Source organism: Sphaeramia orbicularis, chromosome 2, assembly GCF_902148855.1.
Source record: "Sphaeramia orbicularis chromosome 2, fSphaOr1.1, whole genome shotgun sequence".
NCBI classification, from domain to species: Eukaryota; Metazoa; Chordata; class Actinopteri; order Kurtiformes; family Apogonidae; genus Sphaeramia; species Sphaeramia orbicularis.
This window is the reverse complement of record NC_043958.1, coordinates 11,046,542-11,072,577: the sequence shown is the minus strand read 5'-3', so window position 1 is coordinate 11,072,577 and position 26,036 is coordinate 11,046,542. Positions and strand designations below refer to the sequence as shown.

The window sequence follows — 26,036 nt, the reverse complement described above, 5'->3', positions numbered from 1 at the left end:
TCCCACTCTTAATACTGAATCCCTCGATGATACAGTTGTTACCAGAACCTACATACTTCCTCTGGCCTGAAGAGTGTATCCATCAATTATTGTTAAAGCTGTTTATTTAAAAGATGTAATATAGTATGTTGCAAGTTGACATATTCATTAGTGCGTGATGCATTCGACAGATTCCCCAAATTCATGGTTGTCTTAAAGCTACACACACACATAGGAGCATACACACACAAATGCACCACTAAGTCACAGTGCTAATGGTACTGTGCTAACTGAGTGCTACAGACACAGCGCAGGCCTGGCCAGCTCTGCGTCGGAGGAAACCATTAGCCGCTCTGGCTCCAGTTCTGGCCGCCGAAGCAGCTCAGCTAATCAAACCAGCCTATGTCAACAACAGGAGTGGAAATTGGCTCTCACCTAAGACACACGTGCCTCATCTAAATGGGCCTGTGTTTACACTGTGTGCTACTATACGCCGGGCAGTGACGGGGAATGTGTACAGTATCAGTGGCAGGTAACAGCGGGTCCGGCTGCAGCGTGGGAGCGTTGGTTTGGAAATGAGAAGGTGAGGAGAGACGGGAGGCACCAGGGTTACACAGTTTGTATGTCAACCAAGAACAGGTATTCAGTCCTAATGCAATGAGGAACACTTATCATCCTTTAAATGATGCCATGCTTTAAAGGAGTGATGTTTTCCTTTTTTAAATGGAATGATGCATTTTAAAACATTTCCGTGTGGTCTACATAAACTGTAAGTGCTATGCTTGGGTCTGAATTCTTCATTAATTCAACTCCACAGGTACACCTCCAACCCTATTTTGCTGTGTTCCCACTATGTGATACCGACTCGACTCAGCCCGACTTGGCCTTTTTGCATTTCCATTACGAAAAAGGACCTGGAATCTGGTACCCAGTACTAGTTTTTGGTATCACCTCCGCCAAGGTTCCAAAACTGGGGAAAAGATACTAAAACGTGCCCACTGATTGGTCAGAGAGTTATCTCTGTGACCCGCCATTTTACAAAAAACGATGCGGAAGTTGACAGTAAATATAGCGGTAGGTTAATCCACATGATGACAGCCCACAAAACTACACCATGGTCGGTTCAGGAGATTCAGTCTTTGGTGGCCGATGCAAAAATTCAGCATGAGCCTGATGAGAACATCCAGGTACTCTGAAGTTGGTAATAGTCTGTTATGGAAACGGTCTCCAGGAATAGTACCTGGTACCCGAGTTGAGCCGAGCCGAGCCGATTCCACGTAGTGGAAACACAGCATTTTTGAGTTATGACACCAGAAAGGTCATTTTGAGCGCTGGCCCTTTAAATGCAAACGAAAAACTTCATGCCCCACCCCCTGTAGGTTGTTGATCGTGCTTTCTGTCTCATTCAGCCACTTGTGTTCATTAATACAACCAACAACTGAACAATTTAGGTAATCGGCTCAAAGTTTGGACATATTTTCAGTTTTTACTACAACCGCTGCTGCTGATAAACAATTATGTCGTACTCAGAAAAATGTTCGTCGTAAGTCTTGACCTTATATGTGCAAATGTTGTGACGTAACTACTTATAAAATGTAACAAATTAGGACAGAATTGAAACAGGTTGTAGAAATCCACTCGATTTTTGCCCGGAATGAATATAAAGATAGCTTTGCAGCACCTGGAGGGTTCAAATTCAAACTTTACGAACTATTAGGGTCCAAATACACAAATAAATGTACCAAAGACTAATAAAAGTGGGTTTAGCAAAATATGATCCCTTTAAATAAGTATCAATACCTGCAATGACTCTTTTTTTATGCAGCTGATTTCCTTTCATATAAAAAGATAAGATTGGCTCTAAGAACACCACCGCTATTCTTCTGTGTAGTAGAGTTCCATTGTTGTCTGGAAACACACTGCACTGGCTGATGCTCTCTACAATCAAAACACATATAATGTAGTTTATTCCGTCTCAATCCAACATACGGGATCCTTCACTACTTCACATTTGTTGAGTGGAAAACATATGGAATAAATCATGTTTGCTCACTACAAACTGCATAAGCAAAGTTACTGGATTTGTTTTGGCCTTCATATCCATGTAGGTAAAAAAAAAAAACAGCAAAAAATTATTATGTGTGAGTTTTTAGAGTATGTGTGTGTTTTTTCAGGGTTGCATTCAGGGTCGGGGAAGTTGTAAATAATTGATGACTAACACAGACACCAAGACACACTGTTGTTTTCTGTCTTTCAAGAGATTCGTTCCAAGTAAGACAAATATTGTATAATATCGCCCTGTATTGTTTAAGGCATTTAGCTGCTGCTCAACTTGAAAAGGCTTCACAATGCAAGCTAGATTATGGAAAAATTCTGCTCCTGAGGCACCGCAAGCAGCCATTAGTAAGGCGGTCGAAGGTCAGATGAACCTCTTGGACAGTATTCCAGCTTGTGAAATAGAGACGCGCTGGGGAATAGCAGTAAAGTAACAGCCAATGAGAAAAACAGATGGGATACTTTTTCACTAAATGCAAAAACTTTTAGTGTTTCAGCAACGCATATTCAATTTCTTTAACCATTGATAGTTCAAAGGAAGTTTGAGTAAGTCTATTCTGCTGTGTTATATTCTGCTTTGTACTGTTCTATTTTGTTCAGAGCAGAAAAGAAAATACTAGAATTTGCAGCGACTCCTCATCTCCTCTACAGATCTGCCCGTCCGGCTGCATTTGTGGACTGAATGTCATGCAGACTTGTACATGACAGTCTTTGTATTTTCCACTGAGCTCATGGGGAGCTCCGAGGCCTCAAAGTATATACCTTTTGTTTTATTTATAAAGCGATGATTTCTTTTTCCCATGCACGGACCTGAGAGACAGTGGGAGAGAGGGAGGATGAGATACAAAGAGACGTAAGGAGAGGTCTAAACAGAAGCGACATCAAAACACAGACAAGAGGATTGATGGAATCAAAGGAAAACGCACAGAGCAGAAAAAGAGAAGCTTTTGTAAACAGGTAGAGCCGCCGGTGCCTCCGCTGTGCCTGTGACAGAGCTGGCTAAAGCCCTTTCATTTCCTTCTACCGTTCTATTACATTTTCTTGTGTATGAGCATAAACATAGTTAGTTTCACAAAGGGCCCGCAAATAAGAAAAAGGTCACGACACCTCTCGGGAAATCAGACTAAATAACCCTACGGAATGCTTCAGATACACTCAGGCTGCTTATTTGGAAATAAAAAAAGAGGCCCCCTTTCACCTTTTAAACTAATTTCGTCCTAGAAAGATATCACCAGCTGCAAGGGGCAAATTTGGAGTAACTACAAAAAAAAAAAAAAAAAGACAGAGCTCTCCAGGATGTTAAATGAGTTACAGAGACAATAACTGTAACCAAGTTGGGGAAGGTTTAAAGTGAGTCATTCGACAGCTGGACAGCAGCGGGTGGGGAAACAGTTGATCACTTATGAAGCTGTGAGAAGCAGGATTGGGTTTTAATAAAGACTGGGAGAGCACAGTGAAAATATGATTTCTCCGCTGACCTTGAAAAAAGTCATTGGAATTCATTGAGAGCTCCAAACTACAGCCCAACAGTGTCACTGAGCTAAAATGATAACAGACCTCTGCAGCAAATAAAGCTGTGCTACTGTGTGAGGTAGCACTAAAACTCTTTTTTTTAACACGACAAAATCAGAAAGTGAATGAGAAAATATCGGCAGTTCAGAAGTTTTCATTTTTAAAAAAAATTTACTTACTCTAATCAACAGTTTAGTTCCAATTAGAGGGATTGAAAGCCAGGTGGGCCATTTTACTCAGTTTTCTGGATCCAGTGTTGGGAATAACGCGCTACAAACAGTATAGTAACAGATTACTTTCTGCTGTAACGCAGTAGTGTAAGGCATTACTAATCAGTTTTAAGTAATATTTGACTTGGAATATGTTCAATAGCGCTTGCATTACAAGACACTTTGACCATAATTTAATTGATCAAATGAAAAAAAAAGAAAAAAAAAACAGCAAGACCACGAGACCTTAAGGAATAAAAAATGTGGCAGGGAAGTTCTATTTCCTGTGTGTGTTCAGCCAATGGATGAAGACGGCAGAAGACACTGGCGACATGGACGTATGCTCATTACTAACCTTTCTAATATGGCATTGTATGTTTCAAATATTTTGTGTTTTAAATCCATAATTCCATCTTATTTTACCTCCAGCTGCTCCTGTTTTTAAGTAGAGTTCTCGGTTTTTAATTCGTCTCGCCACTTTTACTTTTCTGTATTTCTGAATGAATTATGAATATTTCAAATATCTTGTTCTGTCTCGGCTTTATTATAAATGAGGTTGTGTCCTCAATATATCTCTCAGTTTAAATAAAGGTTATGATAGCTTTCAAGAAGCTCGTTAGCATGATCCCTGTGATCAGCAATGACAAGGTAAGCTAACGTTTCTATGACTAGTTAGAATTCTTTATCGATTGCGGATTTATCTACAGGCGTCCTTGGTGCCGCACCCCTGATTTGAACATGTAAAATTTTGAATATATTGGAAGTGGTCCTGCTGGGATTCCAACATTGTAGACCGTAGCGTTACTTACTGAGCTATCCATCCACATATACTTGGGGACACAAATTTATGCGTCCCAAGGCTCTTCTACGTCTTGTATTGGGGGGGTTCTACTGCACATGAGAGCCTGTACGTAACTCAAAAGGAATACAGGAGTCATATAACGCATTAGAATTCTGTAACTGGCACAACACTGGTTGCGACTCACACAAGCTGGATGAAAACGTTCATGTGCTGAGAACAAGGTGCAGAAAACCAAGTGACTCTAAGGCTGGGACAGTGTGTATAGAAGTGTCCACACTTCTCAGGCAGGTCAGATGAGAGTCCTTAAGGGACACTTTGCCAGAATGCTTGAAATACTAGGGACAATCAAGAAGCTGCCCTGTGCTTTTTTAAGGAGGGCCAAAGAGAGCTTGATGAGAGCCCCAAGTGTTCACTCACAACTCATATGACAAATGTGAGAGGCTGAGTGACTGCAAACACATGTAGACTTACTCAGGGCCGGTGCTAACCTGCGTTCCCCATGTTTTTGTGATCTGGCAGACCTCTGGAACACCAGTCAGTCACAGCTCAAAGCTGCCCAGATTCAGTCCGCATTTCGCCAAGAATCACACAAATGCTGGACGAGTTCTAGCACTAGCGGTTTTACTTAGGATGGTTTTGGCATGAGCTTGGGGAAGATAAATTTCCCATCATACATTTTGCATCACCCAGCTCCAATTTCTATTATGTTTATCAAAGAATAGAAATCTTGTTTGAAGCAGAAGTTTTCTTATCTTGGAACCCCCTGTGGTAAGTGCACTAAACACCAACTACATTTACATGCCCATGAATATTCTACTATTATGACAATATTAAAAAGAGTTGTGTGTAAATCCGTACCCACAGGTTTGTAGCCTCAGTAGAGTAAGACGGACACTCACTGATTCAGATGCAGGATAAAAAAAATAGAGCATAATAACATTCAACACCATTAGCACTACAATCTGATTTTTGTTCAAATGAGATTTACAATTAGCAGTAATCTGTATTCTACAAAAGAGATACTGCAAAGCATTCAATAACCTGTCTTGTATGAGTGTAGCTTCACCAAAATCATTTCACACATCAATGGAGTCCTGTTGGTTAGACGAAAACACAATTGTTGTTGTTGTAAATGCTGTAGTGTGACCAACAGGACTCCACTGATGTGTGAATGATTTTAGTGACACTACTGTAACAGAGTGAGGTTATTGAACATTTTTACCAATATAAATGTCAATAACATTATGGAACAGACTTTTGTACAAACTAAGTGTTCACCAGGAGACCATATGTGAAGTGATTTTGGTGAAGTTATCGAATATTTTTGCAGTCGCTGTGTATTTATCTCACAGCCAGCAGCAGATACAGACTGATTTTATTTGACCAACATATAGGATGGCTCATCTTGATGAAAATCAGACTGTAGCTTGCTGTCCGCCTTATTATGTTTTTCCATTATTGTGTTCCATTATGCTTTATTTGTGAATGTCCTTCTATCTTTACTGAAGTTATAAACCTGGGGGGACAGTGCAAAAAACACCAAAATAAACAGATTTACACATAGTTCTTATCCTAGCAGGGATCTGTATGTTCTAACATGTAGGATATGGAGATAATGTTCATGTCTTAGGAGCAATGGTGTAGTCCAGGGCATACTTATGTTTCCACCATCAGTGCGTATACCCACTTCTAAATCCCCCTGATGTGCACCATTCAGTAATATCTGAGTCAAATTACTCATTTTTTCCCCTTGAATGGTGATGCCATGAACTCTGCCTCTAATTGGCCAGTACTCGCTGCTGTCACTGATTAGATAGGAGTAATGAGCCAATCAGAGGCAAAGTAGGGCGGGTCATACCGAGGAAAATACTGCTAACACCTCTGGACAGGTCTGAACCAGTGCCACCCCAGTTGATTGACAGGTCACGTTATGAAAGGCTAACGTTATCCTATGTTTGCCTCATGTTGAATAAGTTTACATTCTGACATTTACACTACTGACAGATTTTTGGGTAAACTACATAGAGTAGTCTTACATGTCACTGTTCCTAAAACAGGACGTTTTTCTGGACTACTTAAAAAAAAAACAAAAAGGCAAAATTTGAGAGTATACCCACTTCTCCAGGGGCCGCCACACCACAGCTTAGGACTATTCTTTGAACAACACAATGCATTTGAGTTTGAGGCACTTGGCGTCATCTCTGTGGGACTTGACTAGACTTATATATAAGGCTGGAGTAGAAATGCAAACTACATCTAATCAGTGGGAGCAAATAAGGAGGTACACCATTATTTACTGGCTGTCGTACAAAAGCACTGCGCACCTTTGGGCGTGCATAATCACCATAGTCAAGGTGTCAGCAAGAGTACAGATGGAGCATACGCCGCCCTCCTGTTGTCCCGTGTTCAGACTCCTAAAGACGCCTCTTCACACTCAGCAGATTGTGTTAAGAAAGGCCTGCTGCGTCCTTTTCAGGGGCTCGTCTGCTTTGTCCAGATGTGACAGGAGCTTCATAAGGCCAGTATGCTGTCCTGGTTGGAGCCCTGTGCTCTCTGACTCACTGGCCATCGGCTGCACATTAATCAGCCAATTATCAGCCTCCACCAGCAACGCGGCCGCTCCAAAAACCACTCCCTAATCCAATCACCTTGGGGGAGAGGGTCAGGGGGTATTGTGATTGGATAACCTGGGGCTGGGTCGCCGCGCCCATGACCCGCTGCTTTGAATTGGTAATGATGTTAATGTTCTCCATATGGCCATGTGTGTGCATGTGTGTCCCCAAGCATAAAGCCTATCCGGAGGCTGAGCTGCACCCCAGCCCTAATGGCCGGTGGAGAGGAAGGTAAGAGCCAAAGCAGCACTCTCACCCTCCCTGGGGCAAACCTCTCAACGCTGCTGCCACTTCCAGCCCTCTTTCCAAATCCTCTCCTCTAGACTCCTGCCTCGCTTGTTGGCTGCCGTGCAGTCGCCCTCGGCAGCGAGTCCCAGGCTCAGGTCCACTTTCTTTTCCGTCAGCTCTGCTACTTTGGCTTCCACCTCTTCAGGTCCACAGTTACATTTGATTTGAGAAGTGGAAACAGCCAGGAGGATCAGTACATAATGGGTCCACGATTTGGACTGCAATTTTCTGACAAAAGGAGCTTTCAGTCACAATAAAGACAGTAAAAAGGGTAAACTCTGACTTATTGCACTGTTTTGGTTTGACTTTGAGTCCAGATTGACAGGTGTAGTTATAATCCACAGACAAAAACCATACTTTGGCAAAGTAAAAAAGCAAGTAACATTTATTTATAACTCCTATACTGTCTGAGAGTCCAAAAATGGCATAGGAACTGAAATGAACAGGTGTAAAAAAGATTAAAAATGAAATATTTCAGTTAAGAGAGGACTTAAATACTAACAGCCTAATTTAATTCTTTTCTACAGATAGTTCAGTAACATAGCACACAGTAACACAGTTCTAAAAAAGGATTACAATCACAAAAAAATAGTGATCCTACTACTGAAACGCAAGACTCTGCTGCATATTGAAGTCATGCTAGAAGCTGGTTGTTTGCTGATGTTTCTTGATTCTCAACTAAACTTAGCTAGTGCCAGTGTTGCCCCTGAAGAATAGTGGACGAGAGATGAATTAAAGGTCTTTTAGCAAAAAACAATTCAAGTCCTGTACATAGAAATCAGTATTTAAGTGGCATTTTGGATGTTGGCCGCTGAGTCAGACAATTATTTTTTTTTTTCTTTATTTAATTTATTTGTTTCGAACATGCAAAGAAACAAAATAAAACAAAGCAAAGCGAATTAAGACAAAAACAAAATAACATTTAAATGAACAGATTCTACTTCTTCAAATACGTGCAAGTCTGAATTTTGCACGGTTGAAAAGGAGTAGGAAGAAGTACTGGAGGTCCTCAATGTAAATAAACGATCAGCGACAGAATATCAGAATATTCTTTTAGTCACCAACTAAAAGTGAAGACTTTGCTTAAATGCTGCCAGGCAACATTAATCCTGGACCCACAGATAATTCATTTACATAGTACAGAGTGAAATAATTCTTGTGGGACAGTGAAGGGATCAAGTCCAGAAAGCAGCAGCAGTGTTATCCAATATTACTGGCAGAAACACAGTGTTACTGAAATGCTTTTAAAGCGAATAAATTGTCTGAAACTACTTCTGAGAAAGGAGTGTTTGGATGGTGAAGAATACAAACAATCAGTATATGGTAGAACAAAAGAACATAGAAAACAAACCTATAAACTACACATATAGACGCGGAAAAAATTATTAGACCACCCTTGTTTTTTTCAATTTCTTGTTCATTTTAATACCTGGTACAACTAAAAGTACATTTGTTTGGACAAATATGATAACAACAAAAATAGCTCATAGTAGTTTAATTTCAGAGCTGATATCTATCCATTTTCCATGTTTTCTTGATAATAACCAAAATCACTTCACTTCTTACATCAGTAGCTATGGCATTGTACTGACAAAAACAGTGCTTTTCGGCATTCCGTGTTTTCTTTTCTGTCTGTTTTAGTCACATGATACACACAGGATTTAGTACTTGATCACATAACCATTGTTTTTGATGACTTTTGATGGTCTAATAATTTTTTTTCTGTGACTGTATGTTTTTGTTTAATCACCAGTAGAACTGGGGTAAATACATGATTGACAGCTGTACTGACCAATCACTGATCAGATTCCATTGCTCTACTTCCATGTCTTCACTTTTCCATAGCAGCAGGAAACAGCATCAGATCATTTATATTTAAATTTATTAGTCTTTTCTTTTTTCTATTTTTCTGTTTCTATTTAGTTGGGTTTTTTTTTTAATTAACTTTTTTGGCATTGTACTGCCAAAAACAGTACGTTTTAGGCATTCCGTGTTTTCTTTTCTGTCTGTTTTAGTCACATGATACACACAGGAGTTAGTATTTGATTGCATAAGAATTGTTTTTGATGACTTTTGATGGTCTAATCATTTTTTCTGCGACTGTATTTTCTCCAGGTTCCTATTATTATATCAGTATGTTAGCTAAAATGTGTATGGGCGTGTTGAAACATTTGTCTGCCTGAATGTCTTGATTCTGCTTCGATTCCATTCCTCTGACTTTTACCTCTCCCCTCCTCTCTCTCCATATGCTCCCATCTGTGAGGCACTTCTCCACATCTTCAGTACTATCTACACACATACACATACATGAACAATAACGCACACACACTCACCTCCTTCACTCCCACCCCTCCAGCTGCAGCCCCAGCCGGCTCCACACAAAGGCAGGCCAAATGTATGCTAATGAGAGCCAGGCCAATGGTGGAGCCGCACTCATTTTGAGAGGAAATGGCTTTCAATAATGGCGGCCCCCGGGGGGATTTTGCACAAAGTTCAGCTCCACTTTGAAAAATGCATTCAATTCGCTGCTGTGTCTGCTCTCTCTTTTTCTCCTGTTTTTCTCCCTCAATGAAAAAAAAAAAAAAAAAAAAAAAAAAAAAAAAAACATTCCCGGAATATATATTTTTTGTGTCCCCTCCTTCTCTCACCTCTGTATTTATGCTGGTGGGAGTCAGAGGAGTTTTGGGGGACTGTAGAGCCACGATTTATCTCCACAGAAACATCAGAAACAAGAACACAAACATGAGTTCCAATAGTGTTCAAACTCTACGTGGCACTTTTCCTCTGCCTTTTGTTGCTTTTGCTTTTTGCTCTTCTGCTGAGGCAAATGTCCCCAGAAGCATGTTAACTGTACCATATGCATTTCAAACGGATCGTATCCTGTGGGTCCGGACCTAAAAATACTTCAAAGACTGAATGAACAACAGTTAAATAACAATGAGAATATTTCTTGAGGTAATGAACATTACTTGAACCTCATTTATTATCTCTATGCCTCATCATTTAGGCCAGAGAATACGTTTGCTGCGAGTTAAAATAAAACTTTTGGAAGAAATAGTCTCAGCAAAAACCTGCTGTTGTCGCCTGGTTTGATCATTAATGCACCTTGTTTCCCTATTCTAACACTTCTCAAAGGTCAAAATATCCATCAAAATCTGACCATTCCATTCTAATTTCTTTCATTTTTTGTAAGAGCTATAATAGACAGAAAAAGCAACCTTTCTTTAAAGCTCCAGGAGCAAATATTAATGGAAAAGTACATTAACCCTTGTGTGAGGTTCATATTTTTGTTATTCGGCCAATGTTTGTGGGTGTGGTGGACCCGCTGAATTTGTGGGTTTTTAATTCAACAGAATCCAACAATTTTATTTTAAAATACTCAACGGATGTTTACTTCATCCAAATTACAAGCAATATAAAAAGCCTATATGTTTAATATTTGCCTTTTGCCTTTGCTAGATCACATTTATGAATTAATGTGCTACTCGTAATTAGTTTATTTTTTCATAAAATGTAATATAATCAAGAAATGAGAGGAAAAAATTCAGAAGAAAATAATTACTTATCAGTCTTAGACTGTTCATTTTGTCTTCTGTTAATGTAATTATAGTTTTCTTTTTTCTTTTGTTCTTGTGTTGTACTCATCATTCTTCTTTGGAATAAAAATGAAAATGGGTCCCACCGATCCAAACACCATACAAGGGTTAAATATGCCTTAAGTTGAAAACACACACCTTCTTTCTGCAGCTCTCATCTTGGTTCAAATCGAAAAAAAAAAAAAAAAATTATACAAATAGAAAAAACTAAATAGAAACAGAAAAATAGAAACAGAAAAGAAACAGAATCTGATCAGCGACTGGTCACTACAGCTGTCAGCCACGTATTTACCTCTCTTCTACCTGTAGGAAAATACTGGTGATTAAACAAAAATAGTCGTGGAAAAAATTATTCGTCCATCAAAAGTCATCAAAAACAATGGTTATGCAATCAAGTACTAACTCCTGTGTGTATCATGTGACTAAAACAGACAGAAAAGAACACATGGAATGCCTAAAAGCACTGTTTTTGTCAGTACAATGCCATAGCTATTGATGTAAGAACTGAAGTGATTTTGGTTTTTATCAAGAAAACATGGAAAATGGATAGATATCAGCTCTGAAATTAAACTACTATGAGCTATTTTTGTTGTTATCATTATATTTGTCCAAACAAATGTACCTTTAGTTGTACCAGACATTAAAATGAACAAGAAATTGAAGAAAACAAGGGTGGTCTAATAATTTTTTTTGTGACTGTATGTCCTGAAAACACAGGAAAAGAGTCCACCTGAATCATAGTACAGTGAAAAATAATATTTCACCCAGTGATGCTAAAAAACTATCAAGTGCTGCAGCTTTAATGGAAAATTCATCTATTTTTTAATTAAACACTGACATTTTCTCCATTACCGCACCCGGTTACAGGAAGAGACAAATCTAAAAATAAAATAGTCCAACTCTCTTAGCTTCTTTAACTACAAAAATGCACCTGGAAACTAATTGCGTTACACTTTTTGCAACAGTAACAACAGATCTACATAATAAAAACATGCCTATATTTAAAGTTTTCAGTGAGTAGATTACGATATTGATATTTTTCTCTCTCTTCTACAAAATTTAAGAGCAGTATTTGCAATTTTCTACATGAAAACAGGTGCAGAGGGACCACATGTTAGCGTGTGCACATTTTTGTGAAGTCATAATGAGGCTCATGCATGAATGTTTTTAAGCATTTCACTTGATTTTGTGATACATTCCGGATTAAATCACTGGCTGGACTGTGTTTGTGTGGTTCTTTAAGTATAGTTTAGACTGATCTGTCAAAGGTTGTCCTCGTCCATCTCCATTTGGCTTCACCTCCACAGTTACAGTCGGCTAATCTCTCGCGAGGTCACATCCCCCTTGGTCTTTCTCCCACATTCTCAGTGCGTCTCTTTCCCTTCTGAGTCAGTGCTGATGTCTGCGCTCCCTGGTGCCTGTCATATCAGGAGGGGCAATAACCCGTGAAATGACTGTTCTCTTTTTCCTCACTCTCCTCCTGTCTCCTCCTCTCCATTCCCTGTGTCCCCCTCTCTCTTTCCCTCATTCTCCTCCTCTCGCTTCCCTCGCACCACGCCGCTCCATGCTCCACTTAGCTGTTGGGCCACAGACGTCACAAAAGAGGCCCTTTTGCTCAGCATGTGCAAATACACACTAGCACACAAAAGACAGTGAATGTTAGACAGATCTGAGTTCACACTAGATGACTACATGTCTGTTTATATTCCAGGATTGCAGCCGTATAGAACAACTACTGGACATGTGTTTTTATAAATATTCAGAGCTAGTGCAAAGTACGTCCTGTCCCTTTACACAGAAATTGCTCCTTATTGTTAATTAACCAGCGGTATACAGGAAATAACTCCAGCTCAAAGGTAGTTTATTTAAAGGAATGATATTTTGCTTTTTTTAAATGGAATTATACATTTTAAAACATTTCCCTGTGGTTCACATAAACTGTAAATGCTATGCTTGGGTCTGAATCAAGGTTATAACAGTTTTGGATTTTTCACTCTGTTAATACTGATTTTAATGCTTAATGATGACCATAAGTTTTCTTTTCCTGGCTCCTCACAACTGTTAGTTTGTCAGACACCTGTGTCCTTCAAAACATGAATGTTTCTCTCAGTCAGCTTCTCAATTCTGCATATTGTAAGCTACTTTATCTCTAAAGATAGCACAACTTACAGTTTGACCTTTTAACCCATAGCAGAGCATGAGCTCTCTCAGTTCTGGAATTCACCAAAGAGTTACTTTCCCTAACTTCCCAGAATGACTCCAAGGTCTTACATTCTGTCCTGTGTCCATCTGACATTCTTTCTTTTACTTAGCAACAGCATCATACGTCATATTTTATATTAACCAATCCCATGTAAGCTTAGCACAGCCTCTATAAGTTAGACTGATTTTCTGTATTAGGTAAAACTAACTTCTTCAAAGTTTCGTTTGTCAGTTTCTCACTTGTGCACAATAAAGGAAGGCCTGACTGACAACCAATCCATTCTCCACGAATTTCTTTGTCGTTTACGCCTCCACGACAGTAGTTGTGATGAAACACATTAATTCTGGTAATCATCCAGACAAAAATTGACAAAAAATATGTAAAATCAGCATTTGATCGGTGAAAACAGCTCAGCTCACCACTTCCTGTCTTTTTTAAGTTTTCCATCTTGATAATGAAGCAAAGATGAACATTTAGTGCAACCCTAGTTCTTGAAAATCATATACATATAAATTCAGTGTTTCTAACATTTATCAGATGTGTTCAGTCCACCTGCCTTTCAGTCAGATCCTGACAGACCGCTGCCTTGATCGGTTAATTTATTTGTCTGAAATGACATATTAAAATACCATAGTGACAGAAAATGGACTACAGAATTACTCTTTTTGTCTGGGAATTCTGGTAGGATTCAGAGCCTAATTATCCTGTGAGAAGGGACTGCATGACGGTACAAAAGAGCAGAAAAAAGTATTCTAAATATTGCAAGCTGCAGACTAAGCAGTTCTTAGGAGGTAAAACCAACACAAAATCTCAAACTAACCGTTTCAGAACCTCATATGGTTGATATACAGTCACAGAAAAAAAATTATTAGACCACCAAAAGTCATCAGAAACAGTGGCTATGCAATCAAGTTCCAACTCCTGTGTGTATCATGTGACTAAAACGGACAGAAAAGAAAACACGGAATGTCTAAAAGCACTGTTTTTGTCAGTACAATGCCATAGATATTGATGTAAGAACTGAAGTGATTTTGGTTATTATCAAGAAAACATGGAAAATGGATAGATATCAGCTCTGAAATTAAACTGTTATGAGTTATTTTTGTTATCATTATATATGTCCAAACAAATGGACCTTTAGTTGTACCAGGCATTAAAATGAACAAGAAACTGAAGAAAACAAGGGCGGTCTAATAATTTTTTCCAGGACTGTATTTGCAGATGACGGCCAGTATTGAATGTCCTCTTCGCTAAATGCACCTGTTATATTAAAGCACTATTGTATTTGTACCAATTCAACGATAATGGTAAATGAATCTGTTTTGACATATATTATGAAGATTTCTCTGATGCAAATGGGGGATAAATAACATACATAAACAGAAAATACATTCCAGAATGTTACATTCGTGCATCTCTGTTCTGAAGTTACATAAACATTAGAATTGTATTACTTATAAATACATGTCATTGTCATATTTTTTGCAAATACGGATGACGCACTACTACTCCTGCAGATTCAGACAATGATCGTCACACTCAGCCTGTCTGTGGATCATGCAGGGGGTGGAGTTAGACTCAGAGTGGGGTTGAAGTTACACTTTAATGTCATTATTTCATTCATTCAGACGTATCTGTCATATTTCCTGCTGTACATTCCAGGAACTGACAATTTCATCTGTGAAACAACAGCATGTGACACTAGATAAAAGCAATCATATACCAGCTATAATGTAAAAACCCTGAGATGGATTTATGTGAAACACTAGTAAGGATAAAAGGAGAAGTATGCACATATGCCAATGTCTGATTTGACAAGGGGATGTGGAAACAAACAAAGGGATGTGTGCAGTTCTATTAAACCCACACTGGAGGTTATACATCCCTCATAACAGCGAACTATCATCCGAGTGTGTGTGTATGTGTGTGTGTGAGATCCCCCTGCCTGTCCCCTGCTCTCTGGAGAGCTGATCAGGCCTATTCCTGGGATGAGTAGACACTCCCAAGGCAAACACTCCAGATTTAATTATAAGCTCCAAAGAGGATTAGTCTGTGCAGTGTGTGTGAGAGAAAGTGGGGGAGACACAAAGGGAGGGAGTGGCGAGAAGTTATCCCTTTATTTCCTGCACGGGGACTGAAAGTGCACACATACGACGGCCTCACCTGGGGTGTGTGGGATACTGTCGGTCTATTTCCTCGTAGTGGTGCGTAGGCCGGGTTTCAGCTCCTCTGGGGGCCATCTGCATGGAGAAACAAGACAAGAACTGTGAGCATGTAGACTACAGAGGTCTCCAAACAGTAGAAATGCCTATGAGCAAGGCACTGACCCTGTATCTACCTCTACATTGCAAAAATCTAAATCTTACCACGTGCGTTTTTCTCATTTCAGCCAAAATATCTCATCACACTTAACCCTCTAACGCCAAACGTATCATATTTGATATGAGTTTTGAAGCCCTCTACATGATCAGTGTGCTATTTTTTTCCCTTGAAAACCTGATGTATACAATTAGATACATGCAATACACAGATAATCCACCAGGGGGGAGGAGTTTTTCAACCAGAGGCCTTTCCAGTGACACTACAAGATTGTCATTAATGAGGGAGGCAGAACTTTGACAATTCTGAAAAGGAATTACCAATTTTCTATACATGTTTGTGTTATATTATGTCTTTGTTTGTTCAAAAATATTAATATTTGAGCACTGAGACCCAATGTATCAAATATGATACAAAATTGAAACTCACACATGGAAAATGACATTTGAAAAAAACTTTTTTGGTTGTTCAGAAGGACCCATAAAGGCTCCAGTTTCAGAACTGGAATTTTCTGTCAGTGATTAAATGACTCAGGCTTTACAGGGTTAAAATAAGACATAATCACCTAAAGAGTACTTTTCAGTGAGATATAAGAACTTATTTTTAGACAATACATCTTGAAATCTTATTTCAAGAAATCTTACCAAGATTTTTTTTCACTTGTTACATTGGCAGATTTTTTTGCTTAATTTTTTTTTGGTGCTTAATTCAAGCAAAAAAAAAAATCTGCCAATGGAACAAGTGAAAATTATCTTGGTAAGAATTCTTGAAATAAGATTTTCAAGATCTATTGTCTAAAAATAAGTTCTTATATCTCACTGAAAAGTTACTCTTTAGGCGATTATATCTTATTTTAAGTGTGATGAGATATTTTGACTAGAAATGACAAAAATGAACTTGGTAAGATTTTGATTTTTGCAGTGTACTGCGAGTCAGTCAAGTGGAAAGTGAATACGAAATAGTGGCTTCCAGATCTGAAGCAGATGAAAAACAAGCTTACAGCGGAGACCACACGTCCTCAGGCTATATGTTTAACCTTAGTAATATTTCAGTTTATGGAAGGACATGAAGTATTTAAAGCATGTGTGTTTGTGTGAGTTGTCTGGTGGCATCGATGGAAACCGAAAACATGAGAAGAAGAATGGAATGCCCCACATGTGGTAACGTAAACACATTCAGCCATATGTAAGCACCGCCATGCACATGTGTGTATGTGTACGGCTCACGCAAACACATCAGTCATGTGAAAAATATTACATTCAGAGTCTGTTTCAAGGAAGGGGCACTTAACCGCACACAGCAGGAAATGATTGATTAGAGCCCCGTCTACATACGAATCTGCAGACTCTTTAGAAGTTGAAATGGCTTTATTATATTGAAGTATTTCAGGTTAATTTCTGCTCTTGAGAGACATGAAAACAGTTAAATATCTCCTCCTCATCATCGAAAATCAGGCAATGTCGTTTTCAACAGTAGCTGTATGAATATATATTCAACCTGACTGAAATCCCTCAAACTAGAGATTCTAATTTCACCTTAAAGCTGCGGTCCTTCACACTGTTTTAGCATCAATGGTCAAAAAATACAAAAGCATAATTTAGTATATTGTAATAGTCAGAATCATCAGCATATCAGATTTCTGCATGTACTCATTGTCCTTGTTTCTACCATGTAATGCCCTGTTTTTGTCCAATCTGGCATTTTCAGACAGGAAGGAGGGCTTAAATGTGTGATTGACAGCTGTAATAGCCAGTCACTGATCACATTCTGCCGTTCTACTCTGTTTTTCAACACTAAAGTTTAGTAAAGGTGCTTCACATTTCCATAACAACATGAAACAATGGCGAAATCAGTTGTAATTTATATTTAGTCTTGACTGATGGGAGAGAGCTGCAGAATACAGGTTAGTATGTTCACATTCTGCTGTTTATTCCCTGTTTGCAGCTCCTACTTACACGGTCGCTCAACAAAATGATCTATTAATATGTGTATTTAGATGCTTCAATGCATTTAATTAGAATAAAATCTTTTTGAGGTGTATAAAGTGGTTCGGCTGTTCATATAAGACAGTATTTTTTCCATCAACTTTTATTAGAAAATCAATACATTAAAAAGAAGAATGTTTTATTGTTTTATTGTATTTCATTACTTTTTCCGTGATTAATGACCATTGATGGGTGCAGACGTAATTGACTTCTTGATTTTATTGCTTTGCTTAGTTTTTTTTCTTTTTTTGTTGCAAAGTTTGAGACAAATAAACAAATAATAACAACATTATTTGAGGTACTTTTCATTCAAAAACAGCTCGCTGACACCAGTATGATGCTTAAACCTTCCCTTTCGATTCTGAGAAGTGTTTGTGTCAGATAAAATAGGTCTAAATTTATGCAGTTCTTTGGATTAAATGTAAAAGAAAAAAAAAAAAAGAAAGAAAAATGCTCTCTCAGATTTCAAGTTTGGTGGTTCCTTCCAAAGAGCCAAGCGGTTTAGACAAGCCCACCCTGAGGGGGCAGAAAAAGACGAGAGCATACAGTTTCAATTATCTGCAATTGGGGGTCTCTGCTCTGAGTTCTCACATACAAACAGTCTTTCTAATCAACATGGACATTTTTCCATCACACACACTGTATATACCATAGTAGCGTAACATACACACACCGGTAAACCAAGTCAAACACGCACAGGAAGCCCTATGGACAACATCAGAAATGCACAGGCACATATGTACATAAACACACAATCACAGGTTTGACAGAAACACATGATACGAGAATGAGGTAAACACGTGTTTGATCCAGGCTATCAAAGCGTTACACGAGCCTCTGTAGCCGTCCACATACACAACGCCATAAAGACTGGAAATGACAGTCCGTTTCTGTGTTTTTCATGTACGTATGAGTTCAGACTCATTCTGCATGTCAATTCAGCAGCGGCGCATTACCAGATATCATTAGCATGTCTCTGTAATGTAGGCAGCTTTAATGTCTCTGAATGGGAGCCAGGAAGTGAAAGCTCATCAGTGCTACGACTGGGGCAAGGATGCAGCTCTATTCACTGAAGTGGCTTTATGCCCCTGTGTGTGTGTGTGTGTGCGCGATTGTGTATGTTAATATTGTGGTAGTCAGGGAAGCTTTGTGTGTCTTTGTCTGCAGGTTTAATATGATGGTGGGAGGTAAATGCTTCATCTTTGGATGGCAGTCAGTGTGTTAGGTAGGGGACATTATGCAAAGAGATGCATAATGTGAGGTAAAGGGGGCATTAGTCTCAGAAAAGGCTGGGACTCAGGTGGAGGACCTTCTGTGTATGTGTGTGTGTGCTGAACAAGGCATAATACATCTTTGAGAATGAAGCCAGGGAAAAGACAGGAAAAAGGAAGAATGATGTGGAGAGGAGGAAATGTGTGTTTAGATAAAATGACTAAAATTCTTTGTCCAGTGATTGTATTAACATAATAGCCTGGAGCCATAGGTCTGGATGGTGCCTTTATTAACTCACACACACACACAAGCATTTTATGGGTGCCTGTCATGTGGATGCTTTTCAGGCTCTAGCCCATTTCCCCAAATTAGACAGTCTGCTTTAGTGCCAGATGATGTGTCTTGAAATACTGCCGTGGCGCTCACAAACGTGCAAGTAAACAAACAAAAAAACAAATCTGAGCCTCACAATGGAAACAGATACAAAGGCCCAATCCCAATCCACCCCTTAGCCCTACTCCTTGGCACTACCCCTTGAAACGGAGCTGCAAGGGTTAGGGGTTGAAACATTCTCCTATGGAATGGGACAACCCTTCGCAACCTGTTATGTCATCAATGCCGCTATTAACAGATGCAGCAATTTTGTTTCCGAAAGTTTTCATCATGCCGTCATCAGCTGTAACCATCTCTGTTCCATGGGCTTTGGTCATCTTTTTGCGACTATCAACTATAAACTGAAATGCAATCTATAACATATTGAAACGGCATTAAACGGTCAATCAAACAATTAAGTTGTTTACGAAGAAAATACGTACATTTGTGTGTGTCTTTCATCCAACTGCTCCACTTTTTGGCCGTATTTACCTCCATCTTGCCGATAATTTGAACAGAATTATGGGAAATTTCTCCTGCCACTCTGTTTGTAGTGTGGTCCTGGAAAATCTCCATTTCGAGGGCTATGGAACAAACTCCCAGAAAACCTCAGATCAGCTGAAACACTCAAGTTTATTTAAATCCAGGTTAAAGACCCACCTGTTCTCAGCTGCATTTAAATAGAGTTTTTATTCATCAGTTCAGATCTGCACTATTCCTTTTAAGCCAAAAGTTTTTATCTGTTTTACCTGCTTGTCTGTTTTATCTGTTGATCTGCTTTATTTGTTTATCTGATTTTTTTGGTTTGTTTTTCTCATGCCTATACTTTTTACTGCTTCTGCTGTAATGATTTTAATGTTTTATGTAAAGCGCTTTGAATTGTTTTGTACATGAAATGTGCTATATAAATAAACCTGCCTTGCCTTGCCTATACATATCCATCCATATCCATAAAAACACGCACCGCACGATTCAGGGATAGTTTTTACCCCACAGCCATAACTACACTGAACAATGACCTCAACCACTGAAGTATAGACATTTTTTAATTGCACTGTTTTGTACATTGCACTGCATACTGTACTGCACTGTGATAAACTGTGAGATAAAGAAGCAGGTGGATGTGTGAGGGAATGAATGAATGGATGTTGATATTTGAGTGATGCATATTTTGTTTTTATTATATATTTTTATAGTTATTATTACTATTTATTACAATTTATGAGTCCGTATCCTGACAGTGCACCTAAATTTCATTGTACCTTCTGTATAATGACAATAAAGTATCTTATCTTATCTTATCTTATCTATACAGCCCGCCACCTTAGCCCTTCCCCTCCATCTAATTGAGTATCGGGACAACACTGCCCCTTCACGTATACGCGCAAAACGGAGGGTTAGGGGTAAGGGGGAGGAGCCAAGGGGGGAATTGGGATTCAGCCAAAAGTCGCATGAAATTCATTCAACCCAAAGTGCGGCAGGAGCTGGTCTTCACAGCTGTGGAAGACTGGGAGGAGATGCTTTCTGATTGCTTGCACGCCATCAAGGTTCATGTCCTCATCCTGAACTGTTGACATCATATATTTGCATGTGTGTGTGTGTGTGTGTGTGTGTGTGTGTGTGTGTGTGTGTGTGTGTGTGACAGTGTGTATCAGTGGAAACGTTAATATCTTTTGCAGACAGTAGCCGTAGGAAAGCCAGAACTGGTCTGGACCCAATGCCAGACCACAATACAGACCCACATCCAACCACAGTGGGGAATTTCCTATTTCTAAAGAGCGTCATGTGGTAAAATTGAAAGACTTTGTTAAACTTTCGGTCGAGGCAGTGTGTTTGCATGCACGTCTGCAATCCAACCTCAAATCTTACAATCAGCACATCTACAGCCCACTTTCAATCCTTCCCCCATCACGGAAAGCAAATGAGCTTAAACATATCGGAACCATCTCTTTTTTTGTAAAGTGCATAATTGTGTCGATCCTCGCTGCAATTCAGCGGCTGACAAACGCTCTGACAGAATGTTTGGCGAGTGTGCGTGCGTGAATGTGCACAAAGTCACTTTTCCATTTTTCCAAATTAGAAAGCTATGCCTTGACAGTTCCAGATGATACGCACTGGAACACACACACACACACACACACACACATACACATTTACCAATCAACTGGAGCGGCACAGCTGTCGCATTCATTACAAAGTATTGCCGGCGCTCAGGAAATGAATTTCTTGGAGCACTTTTGGCTTTGCTGTAAATTTGTGATGCTCATATATACAATGAGCCTCAAATGAGAGTCCAAGTGCTTTGACACAATGCATGAGCAGCGCTTTCATCCTGTGACTGAGATGCACAGATTTGCCTTTTCCAAACTCCTTTTCCTCCGCCGTCTCTTTTCAAACGGCATAATTAGCCTCCTGTACTGCCATCTATTCCTCCTTCCCTGCATCCATCCTTTTCTCCCTCCCTTCATCCATCCTGGAAGCTAATTAAGCATGTGCCTCAGTGTGGAGCCTCTGCCTGGCACCCCATGCCCACCTCCTGTTGGCAGGCCTGCCCTCATGCCCAGCATCCGACTGGCACAATGGAGCGAAATCCAACCGTTATCCACCCCACCCCTGAAAATCACTCTGATGAGATTCTGCTGATCCCCCCACACCCCCCGCTCAAAAGGAAAGAGAACAGATAAGACATGTGAGGGTTTGAAGTGGAGATACTAAACACACAAACACTCATTTGTGCAAATGAATGTTTATATAATGCATCATTCTTCTTCACAGAATCTAAGAGGATCTGAATTTGAGCTTACTGACAGACGAGAAAGAGAAGTTGTGAAAGTGTTTGTGGAGTCAAACAGGCTAATTAGGCAAAGTTTGACCAAAACATTACTTGGAGAATTTTTTTTTAAATCCCCCTGGGACACAGTTGTCTGTTTGCAACTGCGCCTGTGTTGTAAATGTGTATATAATTTGTATAATTTTTTATTACTATTATTACTGTTTTACAGTTGCGGAAAAAAATATTAGACCATCAAAAGTCAACAAAAACAATAGTTATGCAATCAAGTACTAACTCCTGTGTGTATCATGTGACTAAAACAGACAGAAAAGAAAACATGGAATGCCTAAAAGCACTGTTTTTGGCAGTACAATGCCATAGATATTGATGAAGTGATTTTGGTTATTATCAAGAAAACCATGGAAAATGGATAGATATCAGCTCTGAAATTAAACTGTTGTGAGCTATTTTTGTTGTTATCATTATATTTGTCCAAACAAATGTACCTTTAGTTGTACCAGGCATTAAAGAAAGAAATTGAGGAAAACAATAGCTAGCTAGCTAGCTAGTTAGATAGCTAGATAGATAGATAGATACTTTATTTATCCCAAACTGGAAAATGACAGTGGAGCAACAGCAAGGGGTGGTGTAAGAATTTTTTCTGCGACTGTATATTGTTTGCTTTTGCACTACCTTTTTTTTTTGCACTATCCTTCTGCCAGTACACTAATTTCTTGCATTTAATTCTGTTGCTGCTTTGACCGTTGAATTTTCCCATTGTGAGAATAATAAAGTCTGCTCTAATCTAATCTAATCTAATCTAGTCCAGTCCAGTCCAGTCTAAACTAATATAATCTAATCCAGTCTAATTTAAAATAATCTAATCTAGTCCAGTCTAATCTAATCTAATTTAACATTATGTAATCTAATCTAATATGATGTAATCTAATCTGATCTAATATAATATAATCCAGTCTAATCCGGTCTACTCTACTCTAGTCTGGTCTAGTCTAGTCTAATCTAGTCTAATCTAATCTAATCTAGTCCAGTCCACTCCAATCTAAACTAATATAATCTAATCTAGTCTAATTTAAAATAATCTAATCTAGTCCAGTCTAATGTAATGTAATCTAATATGATGTAATCTAATCTGATCTAATCTAATCCAGTCTACTCTACGCTACTCTACTCTACTCTACTCTAATCTAATCCAGCCCAGTCCAGTCTAAACTAATATAATCTAATCCAGTCTAATTTAAAATAATCTAATTTAGTCCAATCTAATCTAATCTAATCTAATCTGATCTGATCTAGTCTAATCCAGTCTACTCTACTCTAGTCTAGTCTAATCTAATCTAGTCTAACACTGCCCACAGCTGGGAAGGGTCAAAGGTAATCAGCAGAGTCAGTGTTTGACTTAAAGACATGACGTAGACAGTGTCGGATACATGAGCTGTTCCTAATTTACAGTAAATTAATCCATGACCAAAACATAATTAGTGAAGGTTCTGCTGTAAGCCAGTGTCTGTCTGTGCACTGACAAACAGCATTTGTAAATGTTGGAAACACAACTCTGAGGGTTTCACACTTCACAAGGAGTAAAATCATTAAGCTGATTATGTTCAGTACAGCTGGAATAGAGTTTGAAAAATGAGTTAATAAGCACCCAGTCAGATTTACATTATTATACAACATCGATAGAACATCTAAAAACACAAAATAGAAAATAAATGTGGAATAACTGGCATAGAAATAAAGTTTTATCACTAAATAACAGAACAAAACACACCAGAGAACAAAACATATCACCTTAAGAATGATTATTTTTATGATTTCTTGCTTCGTAGGTGTAACCTGAGATCAAGTGAGAAAAACACTGACTCTAATGAGCTTTAGTTTTTATAATATGACAGCCTCAGTGAAGTCCAGCTCCAGTGTCTCATTAGGCCAGGATCAGAAAAATAAAGCCTGCAAACAAAAACGCCGAAAAAACACCAGAAGTCTAAATTCATACAAATACAAATAATAAATTCAGTTTTTGTTGTAAAACCTGTTACTTTTGCAATCTTTAGTGTCCACATTACATTACTTTTGCACTTGAACCTCCTGAAAACACAGTTAAGCCTGTTAAATTAACCCTAACCCTAGTGTGAACAGAAATAAACTTAATATTTTTGAATGATGATCCAGGTTGATTGGTCCTGCTCTGGTCACATGACCCTTCACACGTTACACATTCTACATATGATTCACAGCAATCGTAGACATTTACTTTTAATCTTTTTATATAAGGCACTAAACAACAAATGTAAACTGTCTTTTGAGTTACGAGGATGATGAGGCACAAATCCACATATAAATTCTTGCTCAATTTTAGAAGAAATTTCTCAAATTTATCAATCACCTCTATGATTACATGGATTATTCTAAGCATATTTGCAGGTGATTTTCTTTGTTACTGTGGTGAACATTTACAAAAACATACATGTCATTTTCTGATATAATATTCACTGTCTTTCCACGTTTGCTGCAAACATTTAAAAATCTTTAAAAACAAAAGCTATATGAAATTAGATCTAGATTTGATAAGATACTTTTAAACCACAAACTTAAAGTAGCTGACTTACAGTAACTGGGATATTTTTCTAAACATTTTTTAAATTAAAGTATGTCCACACACCTTTAATTTTGCTATGTCTCTGTCTCGTCTGTATCTCTGTTGAAAGTGCGTGGATAATACTGGTAATACTGCAGCAGGTGTCATAAACATGGGCAACAACAAGTTCATTTATAAACCTAAAGTACCTTCAGAGTTGGTATGGGATTGTTGAAATGTATTTTTTATATCAATCAATCAATCAATCAATCAATCAAATTTTATTTATATAGGGCCAAATCATGACAAAAATTATCTCATGACACTACATATAGAGCTGGCTGAAAACAGACTCTCAAGCCAATGATATAATGTGGATTTGACCATAACGTGGGTCCAGACTGTGTCTTACAGGTATCTGTGCTGACCTCGATCTACTGCAGGTCATACACTGATTCATACACCTGGATTTGAAGTTTTAGGTGCATGTTCGGTGCTTAACACAATATCAGACAGATGTGACACTTTTGTTTTCCAGTCTATCGGTTTTGCCTTTCAACACAGGCACACAAACATTTTGGGAAAACTCTGTTAAAATTCTCAGTTTTTGCCAACTAATGCCACATTTCCTCTATATGGTACTGGCTCAACTCGACTCCACCTTTTTGTGTTTCCATTACGTAACAGAACCTGGAATCTGATACCCGGTACTAGTTTTTTGGTATCTGCTAGGCCACAGGTGTCAAACTCTGGTCCTCGAGGGCCGGTATCCTGCATGTTTTAGATGTTTCCCTCTTCCAGCACACCTGACAGTCGTTATCAGGCTTCTGCAGAGTTGGATGATAGGCTCATCATTTGAATCAGGTGTGTTGGAAGAGGGAAACATCTAAAACATGCAGGATACCGGCCCTTGAGGATCTGAGTTTGACACCCCTGTGCTAGGCCAAGGTTCCAAAACAGGTGAAGAGATACTAAAATGTCATGTGTAAACAGGGTGTGATTTGTCAAAAAAAATGAGGGGGGGGGGGGGGGGGGGGGGGTATGTTTTTTTTTTTGTCAGAGCGTAACTAACGCTAGTGTGAAATCAAAGTGAAACTGTACTTATTTTCAAGGTCCAACTCCCAGGTTCTATTCCTCTATTACACAGCAGATCTGATACACAATTTTCACAACTTCTAACCTGTATCCACTAGACGCCCTCCACTGTTCTATGGCCCCCCACAAAAGCTGGGCCTCATTAAATTGTCACATTTACCCCCTCCCCTTTACAATGCCCGAGTGTATGGGGATGTTTGCTGATGTTGTTGATGTTTGTCACAACCTGCCTGTTATTTCCATCAGTTGGTTGCCCCCCCCAGGATGAAATTCATTGAGCAGAAGTAGGGATGTAAAAACCAGAGGTGGGGTTGAACCCCCCCCCCCCAACAAATCGCACCCTGCCTGTAAACACTGCAGACCACTGACTGGTCAGAGAGTTATATGTGCGTCATTGTGCCATCAATACGTGGCCCACTGTTGTAAAA

At 38.9% G+C, this 26,036-nt stretch overlaps 1 protein-coding gene across 2 annotated transcripts in view; it reads right to left on the bottom strand.

Moving 5' to 3' along the window:
- The window catches only part of pard3ba (par-3 family cell polarity regulator beta a), a 351,893-nt gene that overhangs the window by 17,093 nt on the left and 308,764 nt on the right, over positions 1-26,036 (bottom strand). For both annotated transcript variants that reach the window (XM_030155442.1, XM_030155450.1), the window contains one exon: positions 15,420-15,496. In XM_030155442.1, the coding sequence (XP_030011302.1) occupies positions 15,420-15,496 (77 nt within the window). The remainder of the gene's footprint in view (positions 1-15,419; positions 15,497-26,036) is intronic.